Source organism: Artemia sp. Qi Xiang Cuo, chromosome 3, assembly GCF_049724085.1.
Source record: "Artemia sp. Qi Xiang Cuo chromosome 3, ASM4972408v1, whole genome shotgun sequence".
Taxonomy (NCBI): Eukaryota; Metazoa; Arthropoda; class Branchiopoda; order Anostraca; family Artemiidae; genus Artemia; species Artemia sp. Qi Xiang Cuo.
The window spans coordinates 38,412,520-38,435,310 of NC_142796.1; the positions used below are offsets into that span (position 1 = coordinate 38,412,520).

A 22,791-nucleotide genomic window follows, 5' to 3' on the forward strand; every position below is an offset into this window, starting at 1 on the left:
ATTTTTACATACATTATTACATACATTTGTTTGATTCCGTCACTTGTCTTTGTCTTGTCTCAAGCTAAGCTGAAATAAACTAACGAAGAAACCGGTTTGTTCGTTTTAGGAGTAAGTATGAAGTAAGTAAGCGAAATCCTTCAATTGTTAGCTAAGAGCAAAGACAGCGTTGCTCCGTAAAATTGGGCCTTCGCTTGCTAATTTTAGGACCCAAAGAGATCTACGGTCCGAATGGTATCTGACTGTTTCTGGTACCGTTTAATAGCCTATAAATAGAATATTCATTTTCAAATTTAAAAATATTTGTTATTTTAAAAATATTTATTTATAACATGAAACTATAACACTGTATAAAAAGTATATTTTCAAGCTAACATATATTTCTATTTCTAACAAATTTATATTGTGTTTTTTTTGGGGTGGGTACGAGGGGAATATAAATCAACACAAATGTTTCCCCTGTTTTCTTCTATATATAAAGATGACATCTGTTTCCCTAGCGTAAGGGACTTGTTAAGTGATTCCGCTAGTATCCTGTCTGGATCTACCTTGTTTGTTGATTTATGTGAGCACTTACATTAGCAGTAGGTATTCTATTTTTAGATGCGTTTTAATTAGCAAGGTGCAGCTCCGACTTTAGGTCCAGAGATCCTACCTGAGTATCAAAGAACCAACTTTAGTTTTACTGTGCGTTTGTGGCAATTATTATGAAGTACCAGGGGACTCAGCTTTGCTCAATGAAAACAAAGCAATTATTTTTAAAACCCTAAGTTTATTTTACTATATTCGGCAAACCTTTTTCATATTAAATTCCAATGTGCTTCTTAAAATATTTAGCACAGACACTCATGTTCAGCAATTTTTTGTAATATCTATCCCACATATCTGTGATGTCATTCATTTGAAAAATGTGGAAAAAATTCAACTATGGAAAAAACATGCCAATGAAAAATTCGAAAAACGAACTTGATGTCATTCATACGAAAAATGTTTTTTTTTCCAAAATTAAGGCTCTAAACGAATTTTACCGAAGACGTGACCTATATAGGTCGTTTTCACACAATAGAAAATCTTGCCGTAGTTACAATTGTCTTCCAAAATATGTCAAAAAAATCAAATGTGTGAATTTGCTGCATACAAATTTGATTAACCTGGGTCGGAACGTTTAAGAATAGTAACGACGTGATTGCTATCCCCTCACCCTTGTAAGAGCTACAACCAATCTTCAACCTTCAGGTTATTCAGATTATTTCGCAGTTAAAAATTCCTGAACACAATAAAGGGGTTTAGCCTTCCGAATCAAAATAGATATCACAATAGTTTTTGAAGCATTGAAGGCGATTCCAAAGGTTATTTCTTCTTCTTCAACTTCTAAGAAGAACTGGGTCATCCATGGATTTAAGAGAGTTATATTTCAGATGTGGAACCACAAGGGGATATAGTACTTACATCGACAATACAAGCTTGGACAGATTCATAAAGGAGTCAAACTCTAAGCATAATTTTATATTTTTGTCAGATATATCCAATGGAGTTTCTGCTAACTGAAAACTAAAACCTGACCTCGACCAGAGCGATCTAAAGTCTGCAATGGTCCTTTAAGGTCCGAGCCTCGGTTTAGTTTCGTCCCAATATTAAAAAAAAATAAATAAAAAAAAATAAATCTAATGTCACTTACGAGAGAATCACAGCTCCTCAGAAAAGAAACTAAAAGTCACAATTATCCAGACAGTGATTTCTTTGTAGCCCATGGAATCATTATATATTATCTTCAAACTACATTTCTGGACAGGACACTCAAATACTGGGAAGAACAAGGCGACTGAAAAAAATGTTCTTTCCAGCCTCTTAATCGGTTTGTTCAGCTGGGATGAGCTCCATATATGATATATATGCGGTCGATGGACCCACTCGAACATGTCAATTTAGGAGCACCACCTTGTATGGCTGCAACTAAGACTTTGGTACTTTTGCAAATTCACTTGCAAAAAATTGCAAGATTGTATTAAAATCCCAGGATATTCAACTATGATAACTTATAGATTTAACATACTTTTTGACTATAATATTTAACATATATACTTTTCCTAAGATTCCAAGCTTACGATGAAAATTTCAGGCTCTCAAGAACACTCCCAAGGAGTGTCAGTCAGCCCTGCCAATATGTAGAATATAAAAGACAAAAGTGCACGGTGTAAGGTAAAAGACTTGACAGTGGTGAAACATAATTTTTCTTAAAAATACCGTAGACTGGTATACACTGGTGAATTGTCATTTTTTGTAGATGCTGATGTTTTCATTAAAAATCAAAGATTTGGCATTTTTACCATGCAAATAGGAGAATTCCGCAAAACACGTAGAGACTTATATGAGAGGCAAATGCAGATGACTAAAATAACAACGATAAATCAACTGACGGGGAAAAGGTGAAAACAATTAAGACGGAAAATAGAACTTCAAATATATATATTAAATAACTAAAGTCTATAAAAACTCTCTGAGGAGCTCCAAAAACAATGTTATGAACAATAGACGTAGAATCTCAAATCTTAGAGAAACGTTCAAGATCCGAAGAGCACATTATCCATATATACACAGCTTCCAAGTTTAAACTACAGAATTTTATATAGCGCTTTTAACTGCGTTGGTTGAATCGTTGAAGAGCATGGTTGAGTTGTAGAGTATAGTTGAACACTACTCGCAACCAAATTAAAAAAGAAACTTTTAGAACCAAAATTAAATTTACTAGATTTCATTACCAAAAATATACTTGCAGGAACGAGCCAGGGTTATGCAGCTCTTTTCTTTCAATATCAACAGCCATCTGCTATATTCATTTACATTGGTATAGATAAAAAAAAAAGATCAGGGTAGTATGCAGAGCAGGGGAACGGGGTAAAGAAATGTACTCCTGGCACAGGATTTTACCCCCCACATCCAATACCCAGGAGGTATCGGCAGTACTGGAGATACCCCACTTAACTTCTATCTGTTTGTAACAGATTGTGATTTGAGCTTAACATAAAAGGCAAACTTAAAACCAATTTTCTCCAAAGCTGGAATCTCATTAAGGTGTTATAAACATTTTAGTATATATTAAAGGGCGAATTAAGCTAGAGTGCAGATACTAAAGATAAATGCAGCTGCCACTGGTCACAAAAATAATTGTTTCCTTTGTTTTTTAGATTTTCATCACTCTTTTCCTTTATCTATTTACTTGCCGCAAAAAGAAAAAACACAAAATGTTAAGCTTGCGACTTGTTCAAAATTTTGCGTTTTGAATTTCAGCTATTCATAAAGAATTATGTCAATCCGTTGTCAAGGAATACACCAATTCCAGAGATAAAAACCACTTACTTCTGAGTTGACTTTCTTCTATCGAACACACAAAATATACAAAAAAAGAAGTTTATCAGCTATTTAGATTGTGACACAACTTAATATGCCGTGCTAAATTACATCTTTGACTATATTTATTGCCACAACAAATACAGACGAACTTTCTTCTGCCCCCACATTCATGTCGAGCGTGTCTTACTAAGGTTTGCTTCCTAGAATAATTTCGACCACAGTTTACACAGCTCCATTTACCTGAAAAATAGTCAATAGTTAAGGGTCAGTAAACAAATAGTATGAAAATGAAAATAAAGACATTTATAGTGGACACAGGTCAACCTTTAGGAAGGCAATCATGATTTTCTTATTGGGGTAAGGTGGGTAAACAAGAAAAACTGATATAAAGAACTCCATTTAAAGTAAACTATTACAATGGAAATGAATGAATTTACAAAATTGTGTATTTTATTTATTTTTTGCAACATCACAGTAACGTAAAAAAAGAACATATTTGTCCCGTGTAGTGGCGTGAAGGTAAGCGAGACATATATGCTGTAAAACCTGTGATCACGTGGTAAAACTTTTCTGGCTATGAAAATAAAATTGGCTTTAGTAAGGCTTCCAAAATTTTCACAACAAATAAAATATTTTGATATTTGTTACTATTGGCCTTATCCGTTTTAGAAAATTTTTAGGATCTTCGATCCTTTTATTTTTTGGTTTGTTTTTTCATTTTATTATTAGCCGATTTGGTCTTCAGAAGTATCTTTTGATTGTAACAAGACCCTACCTACATTCAAAACCAAGTTTTTGATTAAAATTTCATATGCCTCGCATATAGGTCAAGTAACCCCCCTCCAAACTAACGTTTAATGTTTTCCATTTAAATTTTTTAACTGGGATATTTTCTAATTCAATAGTCGACATCTAAAACTAATATCTGACAGTCCAATTTGACAGAAGGTAATGGAGACTTTTGTTTGGGAAATTTCAGAAAGTTCTGGGAAAAAATAGAAACATCAAATTTAAGTTATGTTCCTGTTAAATATTCCCATTGAGAAATCATACCAAATTTAAATTTGGTCCATAGAGTCTGCTTCAGACTAATATCTCACATAAACTGGACGGATTCAGAGAGTAGCCTCTCGGCTGAAATGCTTCTCGGATGGTAGGCATAGAAGACTTTACGGCTATGGAAATTTTCCTTTTAAACCATTGGTTCTACATTCTCAACGGTCTAATGAGTTTTGCACCCAGTTTATGGTACGTTCCAAAACGTGAGCAGAATTTATAAATGTATTTGCTAATCTGGAAGGCCTGTTCTAGTCTGATGCCTTATCTTGATCTTACCTTGATTTGTGCTTGTGTGAGCTCCATAGGGGCAGAGGCTTCCATCGTGACCTTGGATTTTCTAAGCAAGGGTAAAGACATTTATTCAACAGCAATTGGAATAATTCAAGGTTCCAAAGTGTGATTTCCTCCCATGTAAAAATTGTCTCTGGAAAGTTCACCCCGCAAAAACTTCCCTCCCAACGAAAAATTCTTCCCGTAGAAAATACCCCTCCCCCACAGACAAGCCCCCCCCCCCCGAAAATATATGTATACTCCCCAATAACCAATAATATATGCAAACAATGGGCAAAGTTGATAGCTCGTAGCCCTTCCTCCGGAGTTGTGTGGTCAAGTCATGCTCAAAGACATAGTTATTATAGCTTTCGACTATGCTGAATAAAATGCCTATCTCGAAATTTTTATCGGACAACATTAGGGAAAAGGGGGCGTGGGAGGGAGGCAAGCTGCCCTCCAATATTTTTTAGTCACTAGAACTTTTGATTTCCGATCAAATGAGCCGTCTGCCGATCTTCTAGGATCACTGGTTCGATACGATCAACCTGGGTAAAAATAATAAAAAAAACAACAACAAATAACCACGCAACCATGATCTTTCTTCAGGCAAAAAAAAAAAAAAAAAAAAAAAGAAGCTAAATTCAATAAAAACTCAAATATGGACAGTCAATTTTCAGATTTTTATTTGGGTTTTAGGGTTCTATTTCAAAAAGGTGGTTCAGCATATCTTAAAGGTAAATAATATGACATGGGACTTTAAAGTCCCTACCAGTGGTACTGATCTCTGTTTTACGGCCCTTCAGCCAGGAAGTGCAATGGGGGGGGGGCAGCCATCCTGTGTTTTTGAACACCCTTCCTATTTACCGTTATCAGATTTCTCCAGGTACCCATTTAGAGCTGGGTCGACTTTGGCTGAAGTAACTTAGTCACGTTACTGACCCCCGTTCTAAACCGAATAACTACCGACACCAGGACTCGAACCCTTGTCCACACGGACAAAGGATTTCAAGTCTAGCGTGCTAACCTCTTGGCTAAGACGGCTAGGACATCTTATAATATAAATGTATTCTCGCAAAAAACTGACCTTCGGTACCCTGGCCAGTGGTCCTTGTAATCTAACATTAGGATGGTAGCTAGCTAATTTCGGGGCTAAAAAATATCTATAGTGACGATAGCAACCTACTTGTTTTGGTACCTTAAGAAAACCAATAAATAAAATAGATGGTAGCACCTCCTTTTATACAAAGTACAATAGCCATGGTTACTTTTTAGTAAAAATAAATTTGTAATTCTTGGGACCTTATGTTCTTGATTCTTAAGAGGTGAGGGGTGTAGGTCCTACGTTAACGTAGATTAATCCCCAGTTTTCTTCCATCTATACTTTTGACTTCTATTGTAAGGGCAGCAGTCTGTTTTATTGGCTTCTGGTTTTAGGCAGGATCATTGCACTGGTACCCTGTACGTAGATACTACCATGCCGTTAAAATTACTTTATTGAATTTCCTGGACACCGAAAATAGTAATCGACACCCCAGTTTTAGACACCTTGAATTCCTTAGGTGTCGGAGCTGGCAAGCAACTGTTCCAACTTGAGATCCAGAGAGGTCCTACCCAGGTACCAAAGGACCGACTTTAGTTTCAGCGACATGAATGTCACGAAGTTCAAAAGTGAATTTCATACTATCGAAAATGATAAACATCTCAATATTGATTTTTCAACAGTATCGGCATTTTTCAAATTTTGTCCAGCAACCTTTGAACAACTCCTTCTACCTAAGATAATACAGCTAAAAAAAACAAGTGAGGGGGGCTTGCAAAACAGTGAAAAAAATAGAATATTCAAAAACAGCATTTTTGCCACATATTTTATGGCTGCCACGAGCGCATGATTAAGAATACAAAGAACAAAAGAATAAAAATGAATGAATGAGTGTTACACTGCCCCTTTACAACATGCCACCAAATTATTAAACATTGTTGGGAGTTCCATTTCAAAGGCTATTCTTTCAGATCTGCAACAACAATTATCCGCTTTTAAAGTCTATTGAAATCATTTTGGGTCTAATCAAATTAAGATGTTATTTGATTTCCTATTTCCGCATACATCTCCTCAACTTTTGGTAAAAAAAATATCGAAGCTATTAAGCTTTTGGGCGAAAATTTTCTCTCTATGGGTGGCGCAACTTAAAAGTGACCCTTTTTACAATTATCAATTGATAATATCAAAGCAAAAAGAAATGAACACGATTTCAAAATAAGGAACAGTTTCAAGTTATAACATACAATATCAAGAACTTAATGAAGAAACTTAAATTGGAATCCCATGTTTTGGCCATGACTTTAATTCCCGACAATTCGTTAAGATATTTCCATTGTGAGTTAACAGACGCATATAGTACATAGTACTTGATAGATATTAATGAGCTACAAGTGGCAACAGACACAATTTTCTATTGGGAATTCCTTAGGAATCACAGAGAAATTTCAACTGTGTCGGAAAAGAACTTTGGAACCCCATCTTGGTAAATTTGTGGTTTTCTTGATGAATTCGTTAGATAAGAGACAAACATAACATTTGATGCACCTTTTAACGCTTATTCCTAATGTTATCATAACTCTTGCGAGTGCAAGTAAAGATTGAAGTAAACAGTTTTTGCTTTTTTTTATAAAGACATAAATGCATTTAAAACATTGCTTCCATTTTCTCTTCTAAGAATCACACCAAGCAAAATTCAACATATAGGGACACTTTCAGGGGGTTTGAAGCCTTGAAAGGTACTTTTTAAGGTACAAATATTTAGATTATGTTAGTTTAGGTTAGGTTAGGTAGTTTAGGTTAGGTTAGATTATGTTAAATTTGATTATAAATATCAGAAATGGGTTAAAAACCTAACTTCAGCTAACCTAACCAAACGTAATCTAACCTAACCTCTCATCATCAAACCTTGCATTAAACTGCAAAAGCTGACTGGCAACGCTGACTAAATCCAAGGAGGAAAAACAAGGTATTTCGCACATTCACCGGTGAATGTCGACTTTCGGACATTCACGGTAACATGGCATATATATATATATATATATATAGTACCAGGCCCCGGCACGGCTACGCAGCAGGCGTAGCCGTGTATATATATGGATTCTCATTGTCGCTTGTTTTCTAACCACATCCTCTTCTTGATGTCATGGCGTCACCATAGGTTCGATAAAACAACCCTGGGAAAATACAAATTTTCCTTAAAGTTGTGACCTATTTAGATCGTTTGAATAGCAGTTGGGTAAAAAGGTAGCTAATAAATAAATTCTTTTAATAAAGCTGTCAATTTCTTCAAGCTTCGTTTTTCCCATTATGGTCGATTGGCAGGGGCGAATCTCCAGCATTTTTATTGGGGGGGGGGGCAAGAGAGTTCCATATCTGGATATTCAAGGGGCATGGGATGTATAATATTTTTTCTCCACATTATTTGGGGGGGGGGCAACTGCCCTCCCTTGCCACCCCCAAACGACGCCCCTGTCGATTGGCATTTTGGTCTCACCACAAAACAGAGTTTGGTAAAGGCGCAAAGACAAGCATAGTTTGTATTTTATTATCTAGCTTGCGAGCATAGCCGAAAACTAAACCAAAACTAGGGGCCTATTTTTGCGAGCATGGGATTTGAAATTTATGTTCACCTCCCTTTCTCGTGAAAACAGCCATTTGTTCAACAAACATGTAGATTTTCCATCCAGTTCTAATCTGGTCTCACCACAGTGTTGCGCTAGAGCTCTTCGTCCAGTTCGACAAAAAGAGCGGATGTAAAAACATGCTTTCTTTGAACACATCCAGGGGGACGGATGACTTCCACCCAGCTCACATTGACGTAAATATAGGCCCTAGATTTTTTAATTTAGTAAGTTCAATGTCATCACAACAGTAAAGTACTGATTTTCGTCAACCAAATGAAAAGAATAAAGAACAATAATTTACTAGTTCAAGTTCAAGTTCTTTTAATTTCTCATTAAATCACTACAAGACAAAATAACACTTGTACAATATGAATCAATGCAAAAGAAAATATTTACAGAGAGTGCCTAAACAGTGAGTTATACTCGAAAAAAGGCACCCTAAAAAAAAAAAAAAAAAAAAAAAAATAATAACAAATGATGAAAAGAAATAATAATACTTTAGATATACTCGGAATCAAGAAAAGTGAGACACCACACTAAACCCAAAGCCCACACCTCAAGTCAAAATATTACCATATAATTAAAAATTTATCAACAATAGCACCGGCCTACATGACTTCAAATAAATAAATAATTATCTATAATTACTTATTATATATAGTTTGAATTTAGCTTTAGAAACTGGAATAGAAAAACGCGAATCTATATTACTTTCATAAATATTCCAGAACTTTATTATTGAATTTTTGGGAGAAAATCTGGATCTTTCAGTTCGGATCCTAGGGTATGGTAATTTGGCTGAACTTCTTCTTAAACAGTAATTATTCTGGACAAAAGAAACTAAAGAGAAGCTACTAGAATTTAAAGCCAATGGTAATAATTCTTTTATTTGTTTTAGTCTGAAAAGGACACAATGTACAGGAAGGACTAGATCAACTGGCAATATTCTTAAAAATGTATAAAGGCTCTTAGTAGGGGATTTATCGGGGAGGGAAGGAGGGAAAGGAAGGAGTGCTTTCAAAATACGAAGGGCATTATTTTGAAGACGTTGAAGGGGCTTAATTAGAGATTTGAAAGTATTTAAATAAGCAATCGGACAATAATTAAAATAAGAATGGATTAGAGAAGAATAAACTGACTTAAGAATAGGGAAAGGGAGCTGGAATTTTCGATACCGCACTAACCCCACATTCCTTCCTAGCTGTATCCTTAGCCTATCAAGATGCAGTTTCCAAGATAAATTTTCATCAACTGTTAGCCCTAGATACTTACAAGACTCCTTCCTAGCAATGGTAATTCGTACCGTCGAGAAATCGACGGTACGGCATGTGAAATTCGAGAGAAGATGATAAAATGGGTCTTCGAAGAGTTTAACTCCATGAGGTCGTCAGCAAGCCACTGCAATAGCTTTTTTAGACTAAAACAGAGGTTTTCTCTGACGGGTGATTCATCTGTACCTGTGACAGAATGAGCCGTGTCGTCTTTGAATAGTAGAGCAAGTCTATCATCGGTGATAGTGTCCAGAAGGTCATTGGCGTATATTAAAAATAGTAGTGGTCCAAGAATTGAACCTTGTAGTACTACTGTCTTTTCAGAACATGGCGTTTTTACCGATCTTACTGCACCTCCATCCACAAATTGATTCCGACCACTGTGGTAAGACTGGATGAGTAAGAGAGCATTACCACTTATTCCGCAGTTGTCAAGCTTATCCAGAACAATCAGATGACAAATCGTGTCAAACGCTTTTTTTACATCCACAAATATTGTAGCTGGTATCACGTCACGGTCCATCGCATCATTCAAAAACTGTAGCAAAACCAATATAGAATATTCGGTTGAGTGCTCGGGCCTAAATCCAAACTGATGCTTGTGGAAGAAGTTATACTTAGTCAGATAATTCATCAGTCTGTTGTAGATGCAATGCTCCATAATTTTCGCAAAATCAGAGAGAATAGAGATAGGGTGGTAGTTTGAAGGCAGCTTGGGGTCGCTACCTTTGTGGAGGGGTATAACCTCCATAGACAGTAGGAAAGATGCCATCTTTTAATGAAGAATTGACGATGTGTGCGATAACACCGACATAGCAATCGATGGTCTTCTTTATGAGGTAATTTGACGACCCATCTGGACCTTCGGAGTGACCGTTTTCATGGCTTGAACAATCTTCAGCAGTTCGTCCTCAGTGACTGGCGACAGAAACATAGAGGAGCAAGATGGCGAAGGTAGGTATTTTTTTGTAATTATCCTTGACGACAGTTGAAAGGCCATAAGCTTCCTCTACGGTTGCTTCTCCAATGCATGCAAAAAATTCACTTAGCGTGTTGGCTACTTCTTGTTGGGATGTTGAAGATGTTCCATCAGGCTTGGTAAAGAAAAAAGTCTTGGTAAAGACTAAAGAAAAGCCATTGCTTGACTACAAGGATAGACCAAATTTTGAATTCAAAACCACACATGTCTATGTGAAACTTAGCAAGATTTCTTAGTATATTGAAGCCAGAGTACATAAATGGCGCCCATGGTAGCCTTCACATTGGCAGTCCCGTCAGCCCAATATTAATTTGAAAAAACAAAAACAACAAATTCAGCAAACTTTTATATGTAGACTAGGGCTAAATCCAGCAATTAAGGAGGTAGAAGGGCTGGGACACAATCAAACTCGAAGCGACTTTGAATAGCCAGTCAATACAAATTGTCTAATAGCAATGAAGTAAGAATTTTGTTATCATAACTTTTCGCTCAGAATAGGACATGAGCTCTACAGGTACCCCTGGATCAAATTGTCGACTCCAAAACGAAAATATATATCCTGGACCTTTTTTTGAAAATGTGTCATTTACCTCATAACACTCCTAAGAAATTATTGGGTCAAAATATTCCGGTAACACTGAAATGCTAGTAACTTATCAAAGGCAAGACCTAGAATGCGGTTAACCTTATAATTAACCGTTCTAGCTCAGTACTGCTACTCAGGTAATTTCATACTAGTGGCAGAGCCAGGTGGACGACAGGCATAAAATAGAGAAAAAATTTTACCATATATAATTTTTGTGAAGATAAAATTTTTTTTTACCCCCTTCACCAGACACAAAATTTGAAGCCTACTTATCCCCCCCCCAAAAAAAAAGAGGGAATAAAAAGGAAATGTTTATGAAAGTTCTCCAATTCCTGAGACAAAGCGGGGCAGAATTACCAAGATTACGTTTAAAATTCGTCACCACTTTTACTTTTGAACCTTCTGACTGTTTGCACCACGAGAAACATTAGCCTGGATTCAAGTTTCAGGTATCCTTTGTATAACAGTGCTCGATTATTTAAAATGCTGATGATAAGGTATTGGCTGGTATTTATGAACACTTACCAGCTATATAGGTAAGTCCTCTTTCCCCTTCTTATCACTGGTTACATAGCTTTCAGTGCTAATTCATGTCACTAAAGACAAATTTCATGTAAAAAAAAAAAAAAACTTTAAGAAAAGGCTCTCTGTTGAAAGATTAAATGAAAATCTGTTGGGCCTTGTCTCAGTAAGACTATTCAATTCCTTGTTTATCTATATATTTAGGATAGCTAACGTGGTACACAGGTCTCATTTCCGTAGCCCCCCTCGCTCTTTTGGCCACCTGTCTAAGTTTTAACCATCTGCGTCAAATTTAAACCCGCCAGTAGCATTGAATTCTGACTTCACTCATGAAAGGTTGGTTTTCATTTGCTTTCAGAGACCCTTTGACACTATTTATGTCATAAATAAAAGTTCAAAATTCCGCTTGCACTTTCAATAACTTTACGTCAGTGAAACGCCTCTGATTAGTTGAAACTAATATCATGCAATCACTTTCATCCAATCAAAGACCATTCCACGCCACCGTTGGTTCAAATTTGAGACAGATGGTACAATTTGCAATATCTGCCTTACAACGCATGCGAACAGACAATACGCAATCGCACTGGTATTGGATATTATTGCTTAATACAAACGGAGGAAGGTTGAAAGTGGTCATAGCAGAGTGCAAGTTTGATATATCAGAATTTAGAATGCACCTCAGCAAGGCTCATACAGATCCCTTTGAAGATCCACAAAAAAATAAAAGGTGACTCTTGCCAGTGAGCACTATTAGGGCTATATCATCTTTAGGCATACCACCTGTTAACAGCTTTTCCACCCTTTATTATAGATGCTTAGCTTATGCTTTATTGAGATTATGATTGATAGCATATGTTCAAACTTAAGCATTAAGAGCGGGGGCTTAAACAGTGCGAAACCTTCTGATACTTTGCATAATTTATTTCTTTTGTAGGCTCTAACATCGCTCTTCGCTTTCATTTGAAAAAAAAAACATATTCATAGTCACAGGATTACAAAAATTGCCGAATTTTGTAACACAGAAAAACATTGTATGTCGGATACGCTCGATCAGCATACTTGAGACCAAAGCTGCTCTAATAAATCAGAAACGAAAACTGACCAAAGACTGGCCAATGAACATGCCCTCACATTACTGCGCCTGAATTAATGGTTCCAGATTTCATATTCTATTTTTCACCCGAGTGACAACGAAAACGCCATGTATTCTTACGAAAAACAAAGTCTTTGCATTTCAAGACTGTAAAAGAATTATTAACCTTGTTAATGAAAATAGGCTTCGATAAAATTCGTGATTAATAAAAACTCTGGAAACCCCGAAGATTGGCGTCGAAATCTATCTTAGTAGAAAATTTCAAACTGCTACTCGCTTCAGGCATCTATAATTAAAAGGCTAAACAATCACCTTTTTTAACAATAAGAAGATATCAAACTATTCAATACCAAGAATAACTCCCTAGAAATTTTCCGGAAAAGAAGACTATTTTTCCGGAGATAAAATTTGGGTGTCAAAGAAACTTTCTTATTAGGGACCCCTAACAAGTTTTTTATTCCTAGTGCTGAACAAAAAAGAATAAAGTAAGTAGGGATTGCTTAGAAATTGTAAAACTTTTCTCTGTTGACTCTAAAATTGGGAGTCCTCTTGAAAATCATTCCAAAATGTTTTTCCTAGATTGTCATTGGTAAAAACAAACTAAAATGGAAATTCTTGGTAAATCTATTGATTGCTAACAATCAAGATTCGCACCGGGTGACAGAGGATGCTCATCGGGGGTGAAGCTAGGGTTTTGAGTTGGGGGGGGGTAAAGAATGTGGCGACAAAAGCGTCCAGTGTGCCAACAAATGCGGAGACATAAGCTAAATTAAGACGCCAAATATCCTTACAGCTTTGGGGTGAGAGGGGGAGTCACCTCCCCTCTCTCTCCTTAGCCACGCCCCTGGTGGTCAGCCCCTTGATAAAATCAGTTACTATTGAAATTTGTAGTCAAAATAAGAAGAATATTTATTGAGAACGAAACATATATATATCAACAAATTGCACAGTTTAACAGTTACTTTGATTTTGACACAGCTTAAAGTGCCTTGCCAAATAAGATCTCTGTCTATAAGAATTTCCGCAACGCAAGCAGGCGAATAATTTTCTGCCCCCACATTCATGTTTAGTATGTCTTATTAAATTTTGCTTCCAAGAATATTTTCGCCCACAGTTTGAACAGCTCCATTTACCTGAAATAAAACAATAAAGAAATTGGTAAACAAAGAGTAAAGCTGATAATAAAGACATACAGTGGTAAAAGAGCCCAGACAGGGAGTGTTCCCTTATTTTAACATCTTTATATTACAAAAAAAAAAATGAATAATGAGTACGAGCACTTTTTAACCATGCAACGTATATAATCCCTCCGCAGTACTCTAGGATCTGTTAATACGAAATCAATCACTAATAATATCTATGGATACTGTTTTTACAATAAAGTTCAACTTATCTGAAACATTCGAGAAAAATCACAAATTAAAATAGAACTGAAGTATCTTTCAACCAAATGATTGGAGGAATGACACCTCGTAATTACAGGCACCCAGAGAAAATTGTCCGGTGGGAGAAGTTGCAGGCCTGGGGAATTGTTACGGGGCGAGGAGCAAAGGCTTAAAAATTTTTTTTTTTTTGCCAGAAATGTGGTACATTTTTTCGCATGTAATGTCATTCAATTGTGTCTTCCAGAAGAGTAAGGGGGGACTGTTTACTTTCATCTTACGAGTACTTTTGCTCATAATTTTATCAACTTTGAAACAGGATACCTTCAGAAAAAAAAATGATAAGACATTTTTGGACTAAAAGCAAAGAATAATTAAAACAAAGCAAGCAGACATTACCTACTATTTGAAGGATATGTACCACCACAACCTAGAGCATACGATCGTCTGAAGGAAGCTATCGCCTTGCTAGCTGCTCTTAATCATCCGCTATTTTTACAAGAATTTAACTAAGGCTGAATTTACAGAGTATGGGCCTCACAGTTCATACACAGGTTTGTGAACGTGATCCACAAACCTCATTCGTGTAGTACTTATTTGTTTATAGACCACGAGTCTCCAAAAATGATACTTGAACCTCCATTCTTGGAAACTGCACCGTAAGTCTAAAATTCAAACCAACATTCTCATTGTTTTTTCTTTTTGTACAAAAAAGTTTTTCACAACTTTCTCCGGCGATTCTTAATTTTTTATTTGTTTAATGGTTTCAAATAAAATATAAGTATAGGTTATTAGAAATTTCCTAATTTAGGCTATAGATCTAACCATTTTTGAGGAAATGCTCTGAATAAGGAGGCATGGATACATGTAAGCAGAAGATGGAATATCTATGGCAAATTGCGTGAGTGAATGGGTTGATTGGTTCTAGAGGTGTTATTAATGTCTGATTGGCTATGTCCATTCAAAGTATCTACAGAGAATAACATGGCAGGGTAAAAATTCACTTTTAGAACAAACTTACATAGGATAGTCAACCACTTTCCACATAATTTTTCGTTTAACACTTAAAAATAAGGTAGACTTCATCTAGGTAAATTTAGAAGATTTCGGGAGTTTATATTTGAGTTGATTCCCAAAAGTTTCTCACCAAATCCACAAAAATTTCAGGAGTCAAGTCAAATATCAACACCTGAAACTCTTTGACGCCTTTATTTACTTAGTTCCAGTACTGTACTCAGTAAAAGACAGTCTGAGCCGTTAAATTTTCAAACTTCATAGTAAAACGGGGGGGGGGGCTTAAAAATTTCAAGTACCCAACTTCACAAGTAGAGTTCAGTTAATACAAACCGAGCAGTTCAAATCAAACTAGGTTTCACAGATCCATTAGGTCTCTTAAAGCTGATACGACTTCCGGAGAGACTAGATCTGCAGTATTTTCTCTGCTTCCGAACCCATTTATAATTACATATAATTCGCCTGTGCCTTAATCAGGCTCTTGAGACATACCTTGCGAAAATTATCGAAAGTATGGGGTTGGATGTAGAAGCATGACTTGGGTTAAGGATTACCTAACTAATCGGACACAGAAAGTGAAGGTTGGTGAGGCACTATCTGAAGGGTGTGGAGTTCTAAGTGGGGTCCCTCAGGGTAGCTGCCTGGGACCAGTTTTATTCTGTTTATTTATAAATGATTTACCGCAGGTAATCCGACACAGAACCATTGAAATGTTTGCGGACGATGTAAAGCTATACAGAGGTGTTACCTCCCCAGTTGATGTGACACTTCTACAGGGAGATTTGGAAGCATTGTTCGAATGGTGTAATTTAAATTCTATGTTTGTTAACCAGAAGAAATGTCATGTGATGCATTACTTCGCAAAAGATGTGGCATACTGGTACTTGATTGGTGACGTGTCAGTGTACCATGTCAACTCTATTAGGGATCTCGGTATTATTTTTGATGATCAGCTGAGGTTTGACAAGCAAGCATCAGCTGTTTCGCGTAAAGATTTGCTATGATTTGCTTTGCGTCAAATGAGCTTTCAGAAGGTTTAACCTGAGAAGTTTTACCACATTGTATAAGACGATGGTGCACCCTATTGTTGAATATTGCTCATCTGTGTGGTATCCAACAAGAAGGTCTGATTCACTGTTGATTGAAAAGATGCAAAGAGAAGCGTCCAAATTTGTCCCCTATTTGAAATACCTACCTTATGAGCAGAGATTTAGTAGCCTGAGCTCACCATCTCTGCAATTCAGATGTGAGAGAATGGACCTTGTCAATACTTTCCGCATCATAAAAGAACATGTGTCTTGGGAAGATTTCTTTGAGTACGGTCATTATCCATCAACGCGGCAGAACTCTTTAAAATTGTACCAGCCAAGGGTATCAAGGAAAGTTGGACAGAGTTCCTTTGAAAATCATTCAGTAAAATCACGGAACACATTGCCCGAGCAAGTAGTTCTGGTGAATAATGTTGCGGCTTTCAAAACAGCATTAGTTGAGACCTCTTTTTATGAAAGGGAGTACCTAGGACCGTGAAGTGTATATTTGTTGTAAGGTATCTTCGTTTTTGTTTTCGTTGTTTATAAGTGTTGCTCAAGGTATGCAGTTTGTGCTGTATGAGACAAGCCTATGCCTTATTCCATTTCTGATTAATAATAAATAAATAAAAGAAAGGGCATGCGTATGTACTCTAGGTCAAACATTGACTACGATTGGAAAGAAGAGATGAAATTTCTAAATCCAACAGATATGAATAAACATTCAACTGACAGACCCTAAAACCTTTCGAAGGAAGTGTATCCAGGGCAGTGAAAACAGCTCGCTTACAAAACGGGGTTAAGGTCAGTACAACAGTTGAAAAGAACAGTTCTTGGAGTCGTCGAAAAAGCTTCATTTGGAGTCGAAAAAGATACTTCCTTCTGCCTTGTTACTCGCTCTTTCTAGGGTATATCCAAGTGTCCTGAATTGATTAAACCAATCTTCGGCTTAAAAATAACGTAATCAAAGAGTTTAGCCGTCTTGCTGTCATGTGAGTACCATGTTAACTTGAGCCCTATTTGTATAATAATGCCGTATTAATTATAGCTACATCTTCTTTCCTTACACCAAATTGGCCCGACCTAACAATACAATATAACCCTATTTGTACGATTTGGACCGTCAAAGTCACATAATAAAAATAGGATATTGTTGACTGGGATGAAATCCATGCATCAAAATTCATCTAAGTTACTACTGTTTCCGTCAGGTGGTTCTACAAGGGCATAACTTCTACGACTGATACATTCCATTCAGTCAATGACCCTATACTGGAATTCTATAATTGAAATCTTCCCAACTTAAACAAGACGTATAAGCCTTATTATTCGGTGTGAGTCATATCCCACGAGTCCACTTCAAATTGTTTAAATTAATCGCTAATAATTCTAAAATGGTAGTTATACTTTAACGTTGCAACGTTTCACACTGTTATTTTCTTATTATAACAAACATTAAAAGCGTTAGGGTCAAATGAATTGGAAAAAACTCCAACAATGAGGGCCAGTGATCAATAGCTCTTTTTCAAGGCTACAGAAAGCATTAAGCCGGATTACAACCAGATAGCAAGTAGCCCCGGGATCAACACGTTAAATAAAGGCTATGTGGGAACATAGGACAATCTTGCTCAATACACGGTTTTCAGCACTTGGCAATGTCATAATATCAACAAGAATTAGGGCCGTTCTTTTACTCATCTTTATGCTAAGATCTTACATCTTTTGACAAAGAACGCTTAAAAGTAAAATATTATCACTAAGATCTTACATCTTATAGCGTTGTTTTGCAAAAGTCTTTCATCATTCTGCTCTGATCAGCGGTCTAAGAACAATGATGAGTATATCATCAAAGTCCTCTCATCATTGTTCTATATGGCAGAAAGATGGCGTCTTTCACATGTTTTGCTAACATCAGCGAGCTGCAAGATCTTAAAACAAAGATGAGTTAAAAGAACGGAAATCTTTGCAGAAAGATGTGAGATCTTAGATATAAGATCTTAGTGCAAAAGAACGGGCCTATTAATTTCATATACAAGCCATCTCACACCTGTAATTTCTGAATCATTATGAATTCATGCCTATAAATATCTGACTACGATGGGGATAAAACCCAAAACGAAAAAAAAACAACAAAAAAACAAAGCTAAAGTGTTACTGGGGAATTCCAGTCAGAATGTTGAGATTGTTTATTAAAAAGGAAAAAACTAAAAAAATAAATTGCTTTGACAGAAGACATATTTTAGCTGTTACTTTGACCGTGACACAACTTAAAATGTTTTGCCAAATAGCATCTTTGACTATAAGTATTTCCACAATGTGTACATGCGAATTGTTTCCTGCCCCCACATTCATGTCGAGCATGTCTTATTAAAGTTTGCTTCCAGGAATAATTTCGCCCACAGTCCAAACAGCTCCATTTACCTGAAAAATATTCAATAATCAAGAGGCGATAATCAATTTTATTTCTTACAGGTTCATACAAAATCTAAAAAATCAGTCAATTCAACTATATTTGGAACACGATTTTACGCAGTAATTTTATGAGGGACTTCTCATAGCCACAAGCGCCCTCACAAAGTTTTCCAGGAGGAGAGGGAGGGCAAATCTGAAAATTTTTGCACTTTTGGTATGATGTTAGTCATCCAAAGGGAAAGGGTCGAGGGGAAACATAGAACCCGATCATCTTCCTCAAGACCCCCTTTCCTCCCCCACTTTACAGGTGCCTTTGCTTGTATTATCAACGAATTAGAAAAAAAGACTACTCATGCCTCCTAGATCAAAGAAAAAAAAACTAAATCATTTCTAAAAGATTAACCTTTAGTGAAACTTCATGAACCTGGCTCCTCTCAAAAATATTATGCTAAGCTATATATTAGTTTATTCAGGAAATTTTATGTATACAACAATAATTCTAGCTACTATTTAAACCATAACAAGACCTGACATGTCTTTTCAAACTCCATCTCTGACTATAAGCGCATCCACAACGCACACAGGCAAAGTGTTTTTTCCCACCACATTCATATTTGGCATGCTTTTGCAGGTTCCGTTTCCAAGCATAGTTCCGTCCACAGTTTGAACAGCTCCATTTACCTAAAAATATACAGACAAGAAGAAAAATGACTGGATTTTGAGTTTACGTGACAGAGGATAAAGCTAAAATGTTCAAAAATGTAGCATTTCAGTCGTTAATTCAATGGCAAAAAAGGGGTAAAACAAAGACAGGAGCCTCCTAATTTTTGAAGAACCTTATACTCTTCTCAACGAGATTTGGCCAGAGGGTGGACTGCAATTCCATTTCAAAAGCTATTTTTTTAATTCTGGAATGAAAAACAACCTTACGTCATTGATGAAATAAATAGCAGATCGACCCCGAGGACTGATGCTGATCACTCAAGCCATTTGATTAGTAGTTTTGTCAATATCTTCGGCCACAATAAAGTTAAATTTATAGAATTAAAACCGGCTTATTTGTTTGATAACGGTTTGGTTATATTCACAAAACTAGCTAGGCTGGTAGAATACGAGCTTGATAACCAAGAGGGGGTCCTAACATATGGTCCACCATCCATCATTAGATGCAAAATTTTCCCGTAGTTACCCGCGGTAGAGGTTACCCTATGACAGAAATTACACGTTCTGTTATTAATTAACTAGCTTACCCGCCGCGCGTTGCTGGGATCTCAAAAGAAAAGTAATTTAAGGAAAATCCCCTATCAGAAATTCTGCCCTCCAGAAAACTCCCCCTCTACGGAAAATTCTCTCCCACGCGAATTTATGAAGATCGTATTTTTAAAGTTAAAAGTATTTGAAAAATTCCCGCGCGGAATATTCTCCCTTCCGACCACCTCCGTAAAAAATTCTTCCCCCCCCCCCAAATAAAAAAAACCCCGACAAAACATTTGAAAAATAGGTTATGATTATTAACGACAGCATTTTCAAGTATTTGTGCTCAAGGGTATTTAGTTTCTGTCAGCATAAAAGATTAAGAAAGATCAAGAGGGCCTTGGGGGAGGAGGCAATATACCCAAAACCCCCGCAGGAGTGTACTCAACAAGTTGAACAGACATACATTCGTTTTTACTTATACAAGATTAACGTTCGAAGCGTGTTCCGGTCAAGGCATTGATTTTTGCCATGTGTTTACCCCGTAGAAAAAAAGAGCATCCTGCGACCTAACTATTATGATATATTCCATTCAAACACAGCATTCTCAAACAGTCAAAAGCGTACAGGTAATTCTCCCTCAGTAAGACATTTTCTTTGTTGGCTAATAAATATATTGCAAAAATTTTTCACCTTTGCTCCTATGAAATCAAAGAAATTGAACAACTTTCTTCTTTTATTTTGAAATGAGTGTTATTCAACTTGTTGACCTGTATTTGCAGATAAGAGAGAACAGGAAACATCTTCAATAGTACCACCGGTTCCTCCGCCTTGAGAGTGCGGGTTGACGTTGAGAGAACCTTTATGCGCTGACACGTCAGCATTTCCGCAGCCGCGAAAAAAGAAATGTTTTTTAAGGTAACTTGTCAGATTCCAGTCAGTGTTGTCAGATAGGATAGATTTTCACTCTTTTAGTGCTTTCCGAGGTGGCAGGACATGCAATTCTTCCGGATTAGCATATTTTTCAAGCTGATTGGCAAATTGTCGCTCGAAGAATAATACCCACTGCGCCTTGTCACCTTTAGTGGTTCCCTGATTTATATCAGACATCTGACAACACTTGAAAAGTCATAATAGTTAAGTAAAGATAAATATAGTGAGTGGAATATAATTACATTTTGTGAGTGCTCGGCTTTGTACAGAGTAAAACGCTGGTGTAGATATCATTTTACCTACAAATCACTGGTCTGTAAAGTTTTCTCTCTGGAATGAAAGGCCCTCGTCCAAGTTAAGAACAACATTTCAAGCAAGAAGTCTGAAATACAACCTATGCCAAAAAATCACATCCAGAGAATTCACCTGCTGTTATTTTTTACTCAGGGCAGAGGATCAAAACAAATTCTGAACTAACTTATGAGGCTTGACTAAGTAATCTCTATGAGCAGAACTATACTTAACTAATTCTTAAACTATTTAACCGTAAACATTCAGACGTGAATTAAGACTCCTAACATTTTAAGCAGGAAAAACAGGAAACAACACAATCGTCCAAAACTAAAAAACATTTCGATTATAACATGCATTGAGGTATTGCAGTTTAAGATTACTAGCGAAACGTAAAATTATGTGTTTTACGCCGAGAAGGATAGAATACGAGGCATTCAGTACCCTTCCAGAAGTTACCAGTCGATGCACCAGATCTGGTCATCGCAGATCCGTATGGTACACGAAACGACTGAAATCACAAAATTAAAAAATAAATAACAGGTTTTAATTTTAGACGGCTAAATAATAAAGTGGAGGAACATTTACCATTTATTTGTCAGTACTCAACAGCACCAATAGAACAAATTTGTAATCCAAAACAAAATATCAAAACAATACAATCACAAGATTTACTGGAAACTTAAAGCGAAGCGGTCACGTCGTTAGCTCAAATCTCCCCTAATTTTCACTGATTCACTTCAGTTAGTTGTGAGTCCCACGATTCTTTTCCTTCCGCCTCATTTCTTGTACCTTGAGTCAAATACTCGACAAAAGCAGTACAAATCATAGAGATATCATGATCTACTTTCCCTACGCCTCTTGTTTGACAGCAATTTCTTTTTTGAGTCATGTCACATTTCACATAAACAGCCAAAAATTTAACTGAAAACAGACCAATCGTCGCGTCCAAAACCAAACGACATACAAAACACTTTTTATTTCAACCAAAATCGGTTTTTGTTCTCCTACTAGTGTTCTCGTAGATGTTTATTTTATAGGAAGGCTAGAAAAACCGGCAGCGACAGGGACAAAATGTTTCAGTACCTCTACTAGGAGAGATAAATTTATGCACTAACACTGAAATCATCAGCATCATTATTTACCAAGACACCATTTAAAATCCTATATATTGTTATTGTTCAGTCAATATTTGGTTTAATTTTTCAATTCAAGATTGAAGTTGTAAAATTCTTCCTGTCCAGAAGCATCAGAAAATGATAAATCCATCAACAATCGGATGGATGCATACCCTTCTATGAAACCCATGTTTCTTAGAAGGGTGAAAATGGTGGCAAGCATTTCATTTTTTTTATTTCACGTTTTGGTGCTCCACGCCACTATTTATCTTTGTTTGCAATCTTTCTTTTCATAAACATTAGCTACCACTGCCCAAACAGTTTAAAATCCTTATTTTCATTCTTACGTGAAATTATGAGAATGTCGGATGTACCTCTTGGTTTTGAACAAGATAAAATGCTTCAATGATTTAGTTGAGTCTTCAAACAGTATTGAAACTATTTGCCGAATCTTTGAAACGGAATGAAATCACAAATATGCACAGAGCCTTTAAGGACAAAGAGAAAAGAATCGTGTGTACATAAGAAGCTTTAAATCTTCGAAGTTTACGGTGCGTTCTTGTAGTCGGTGAATTCTTTAGCGTGTACTCTCAAATGCCTTATAAGAGCATCTCTCCGC

At 36.4% G+C, this 22,791-nt stretch overlaps 1 protein-coding gene across 1 annotated transcript; it reads left to right on the plus strand.

The window, feature by feature from the left end:
- The first annotated feature begins 16,267 nt into the window (after nt 1-16,267).
- LOC148954072 (uncharacterized) lies at nt 16,268-16,723 on the plus strand. The gene has a single exon (XM_089086113.1). It carries the CDS (start codon nt 16,268-16,270, stop codon nt 16,721-16,723), a length of 456 nt encoding a protein of 151 aa, XP_088942239.1.
- The last annotated feature ends 6,068 nt before the right edge of the window (nt 16,724-22,791 follow it).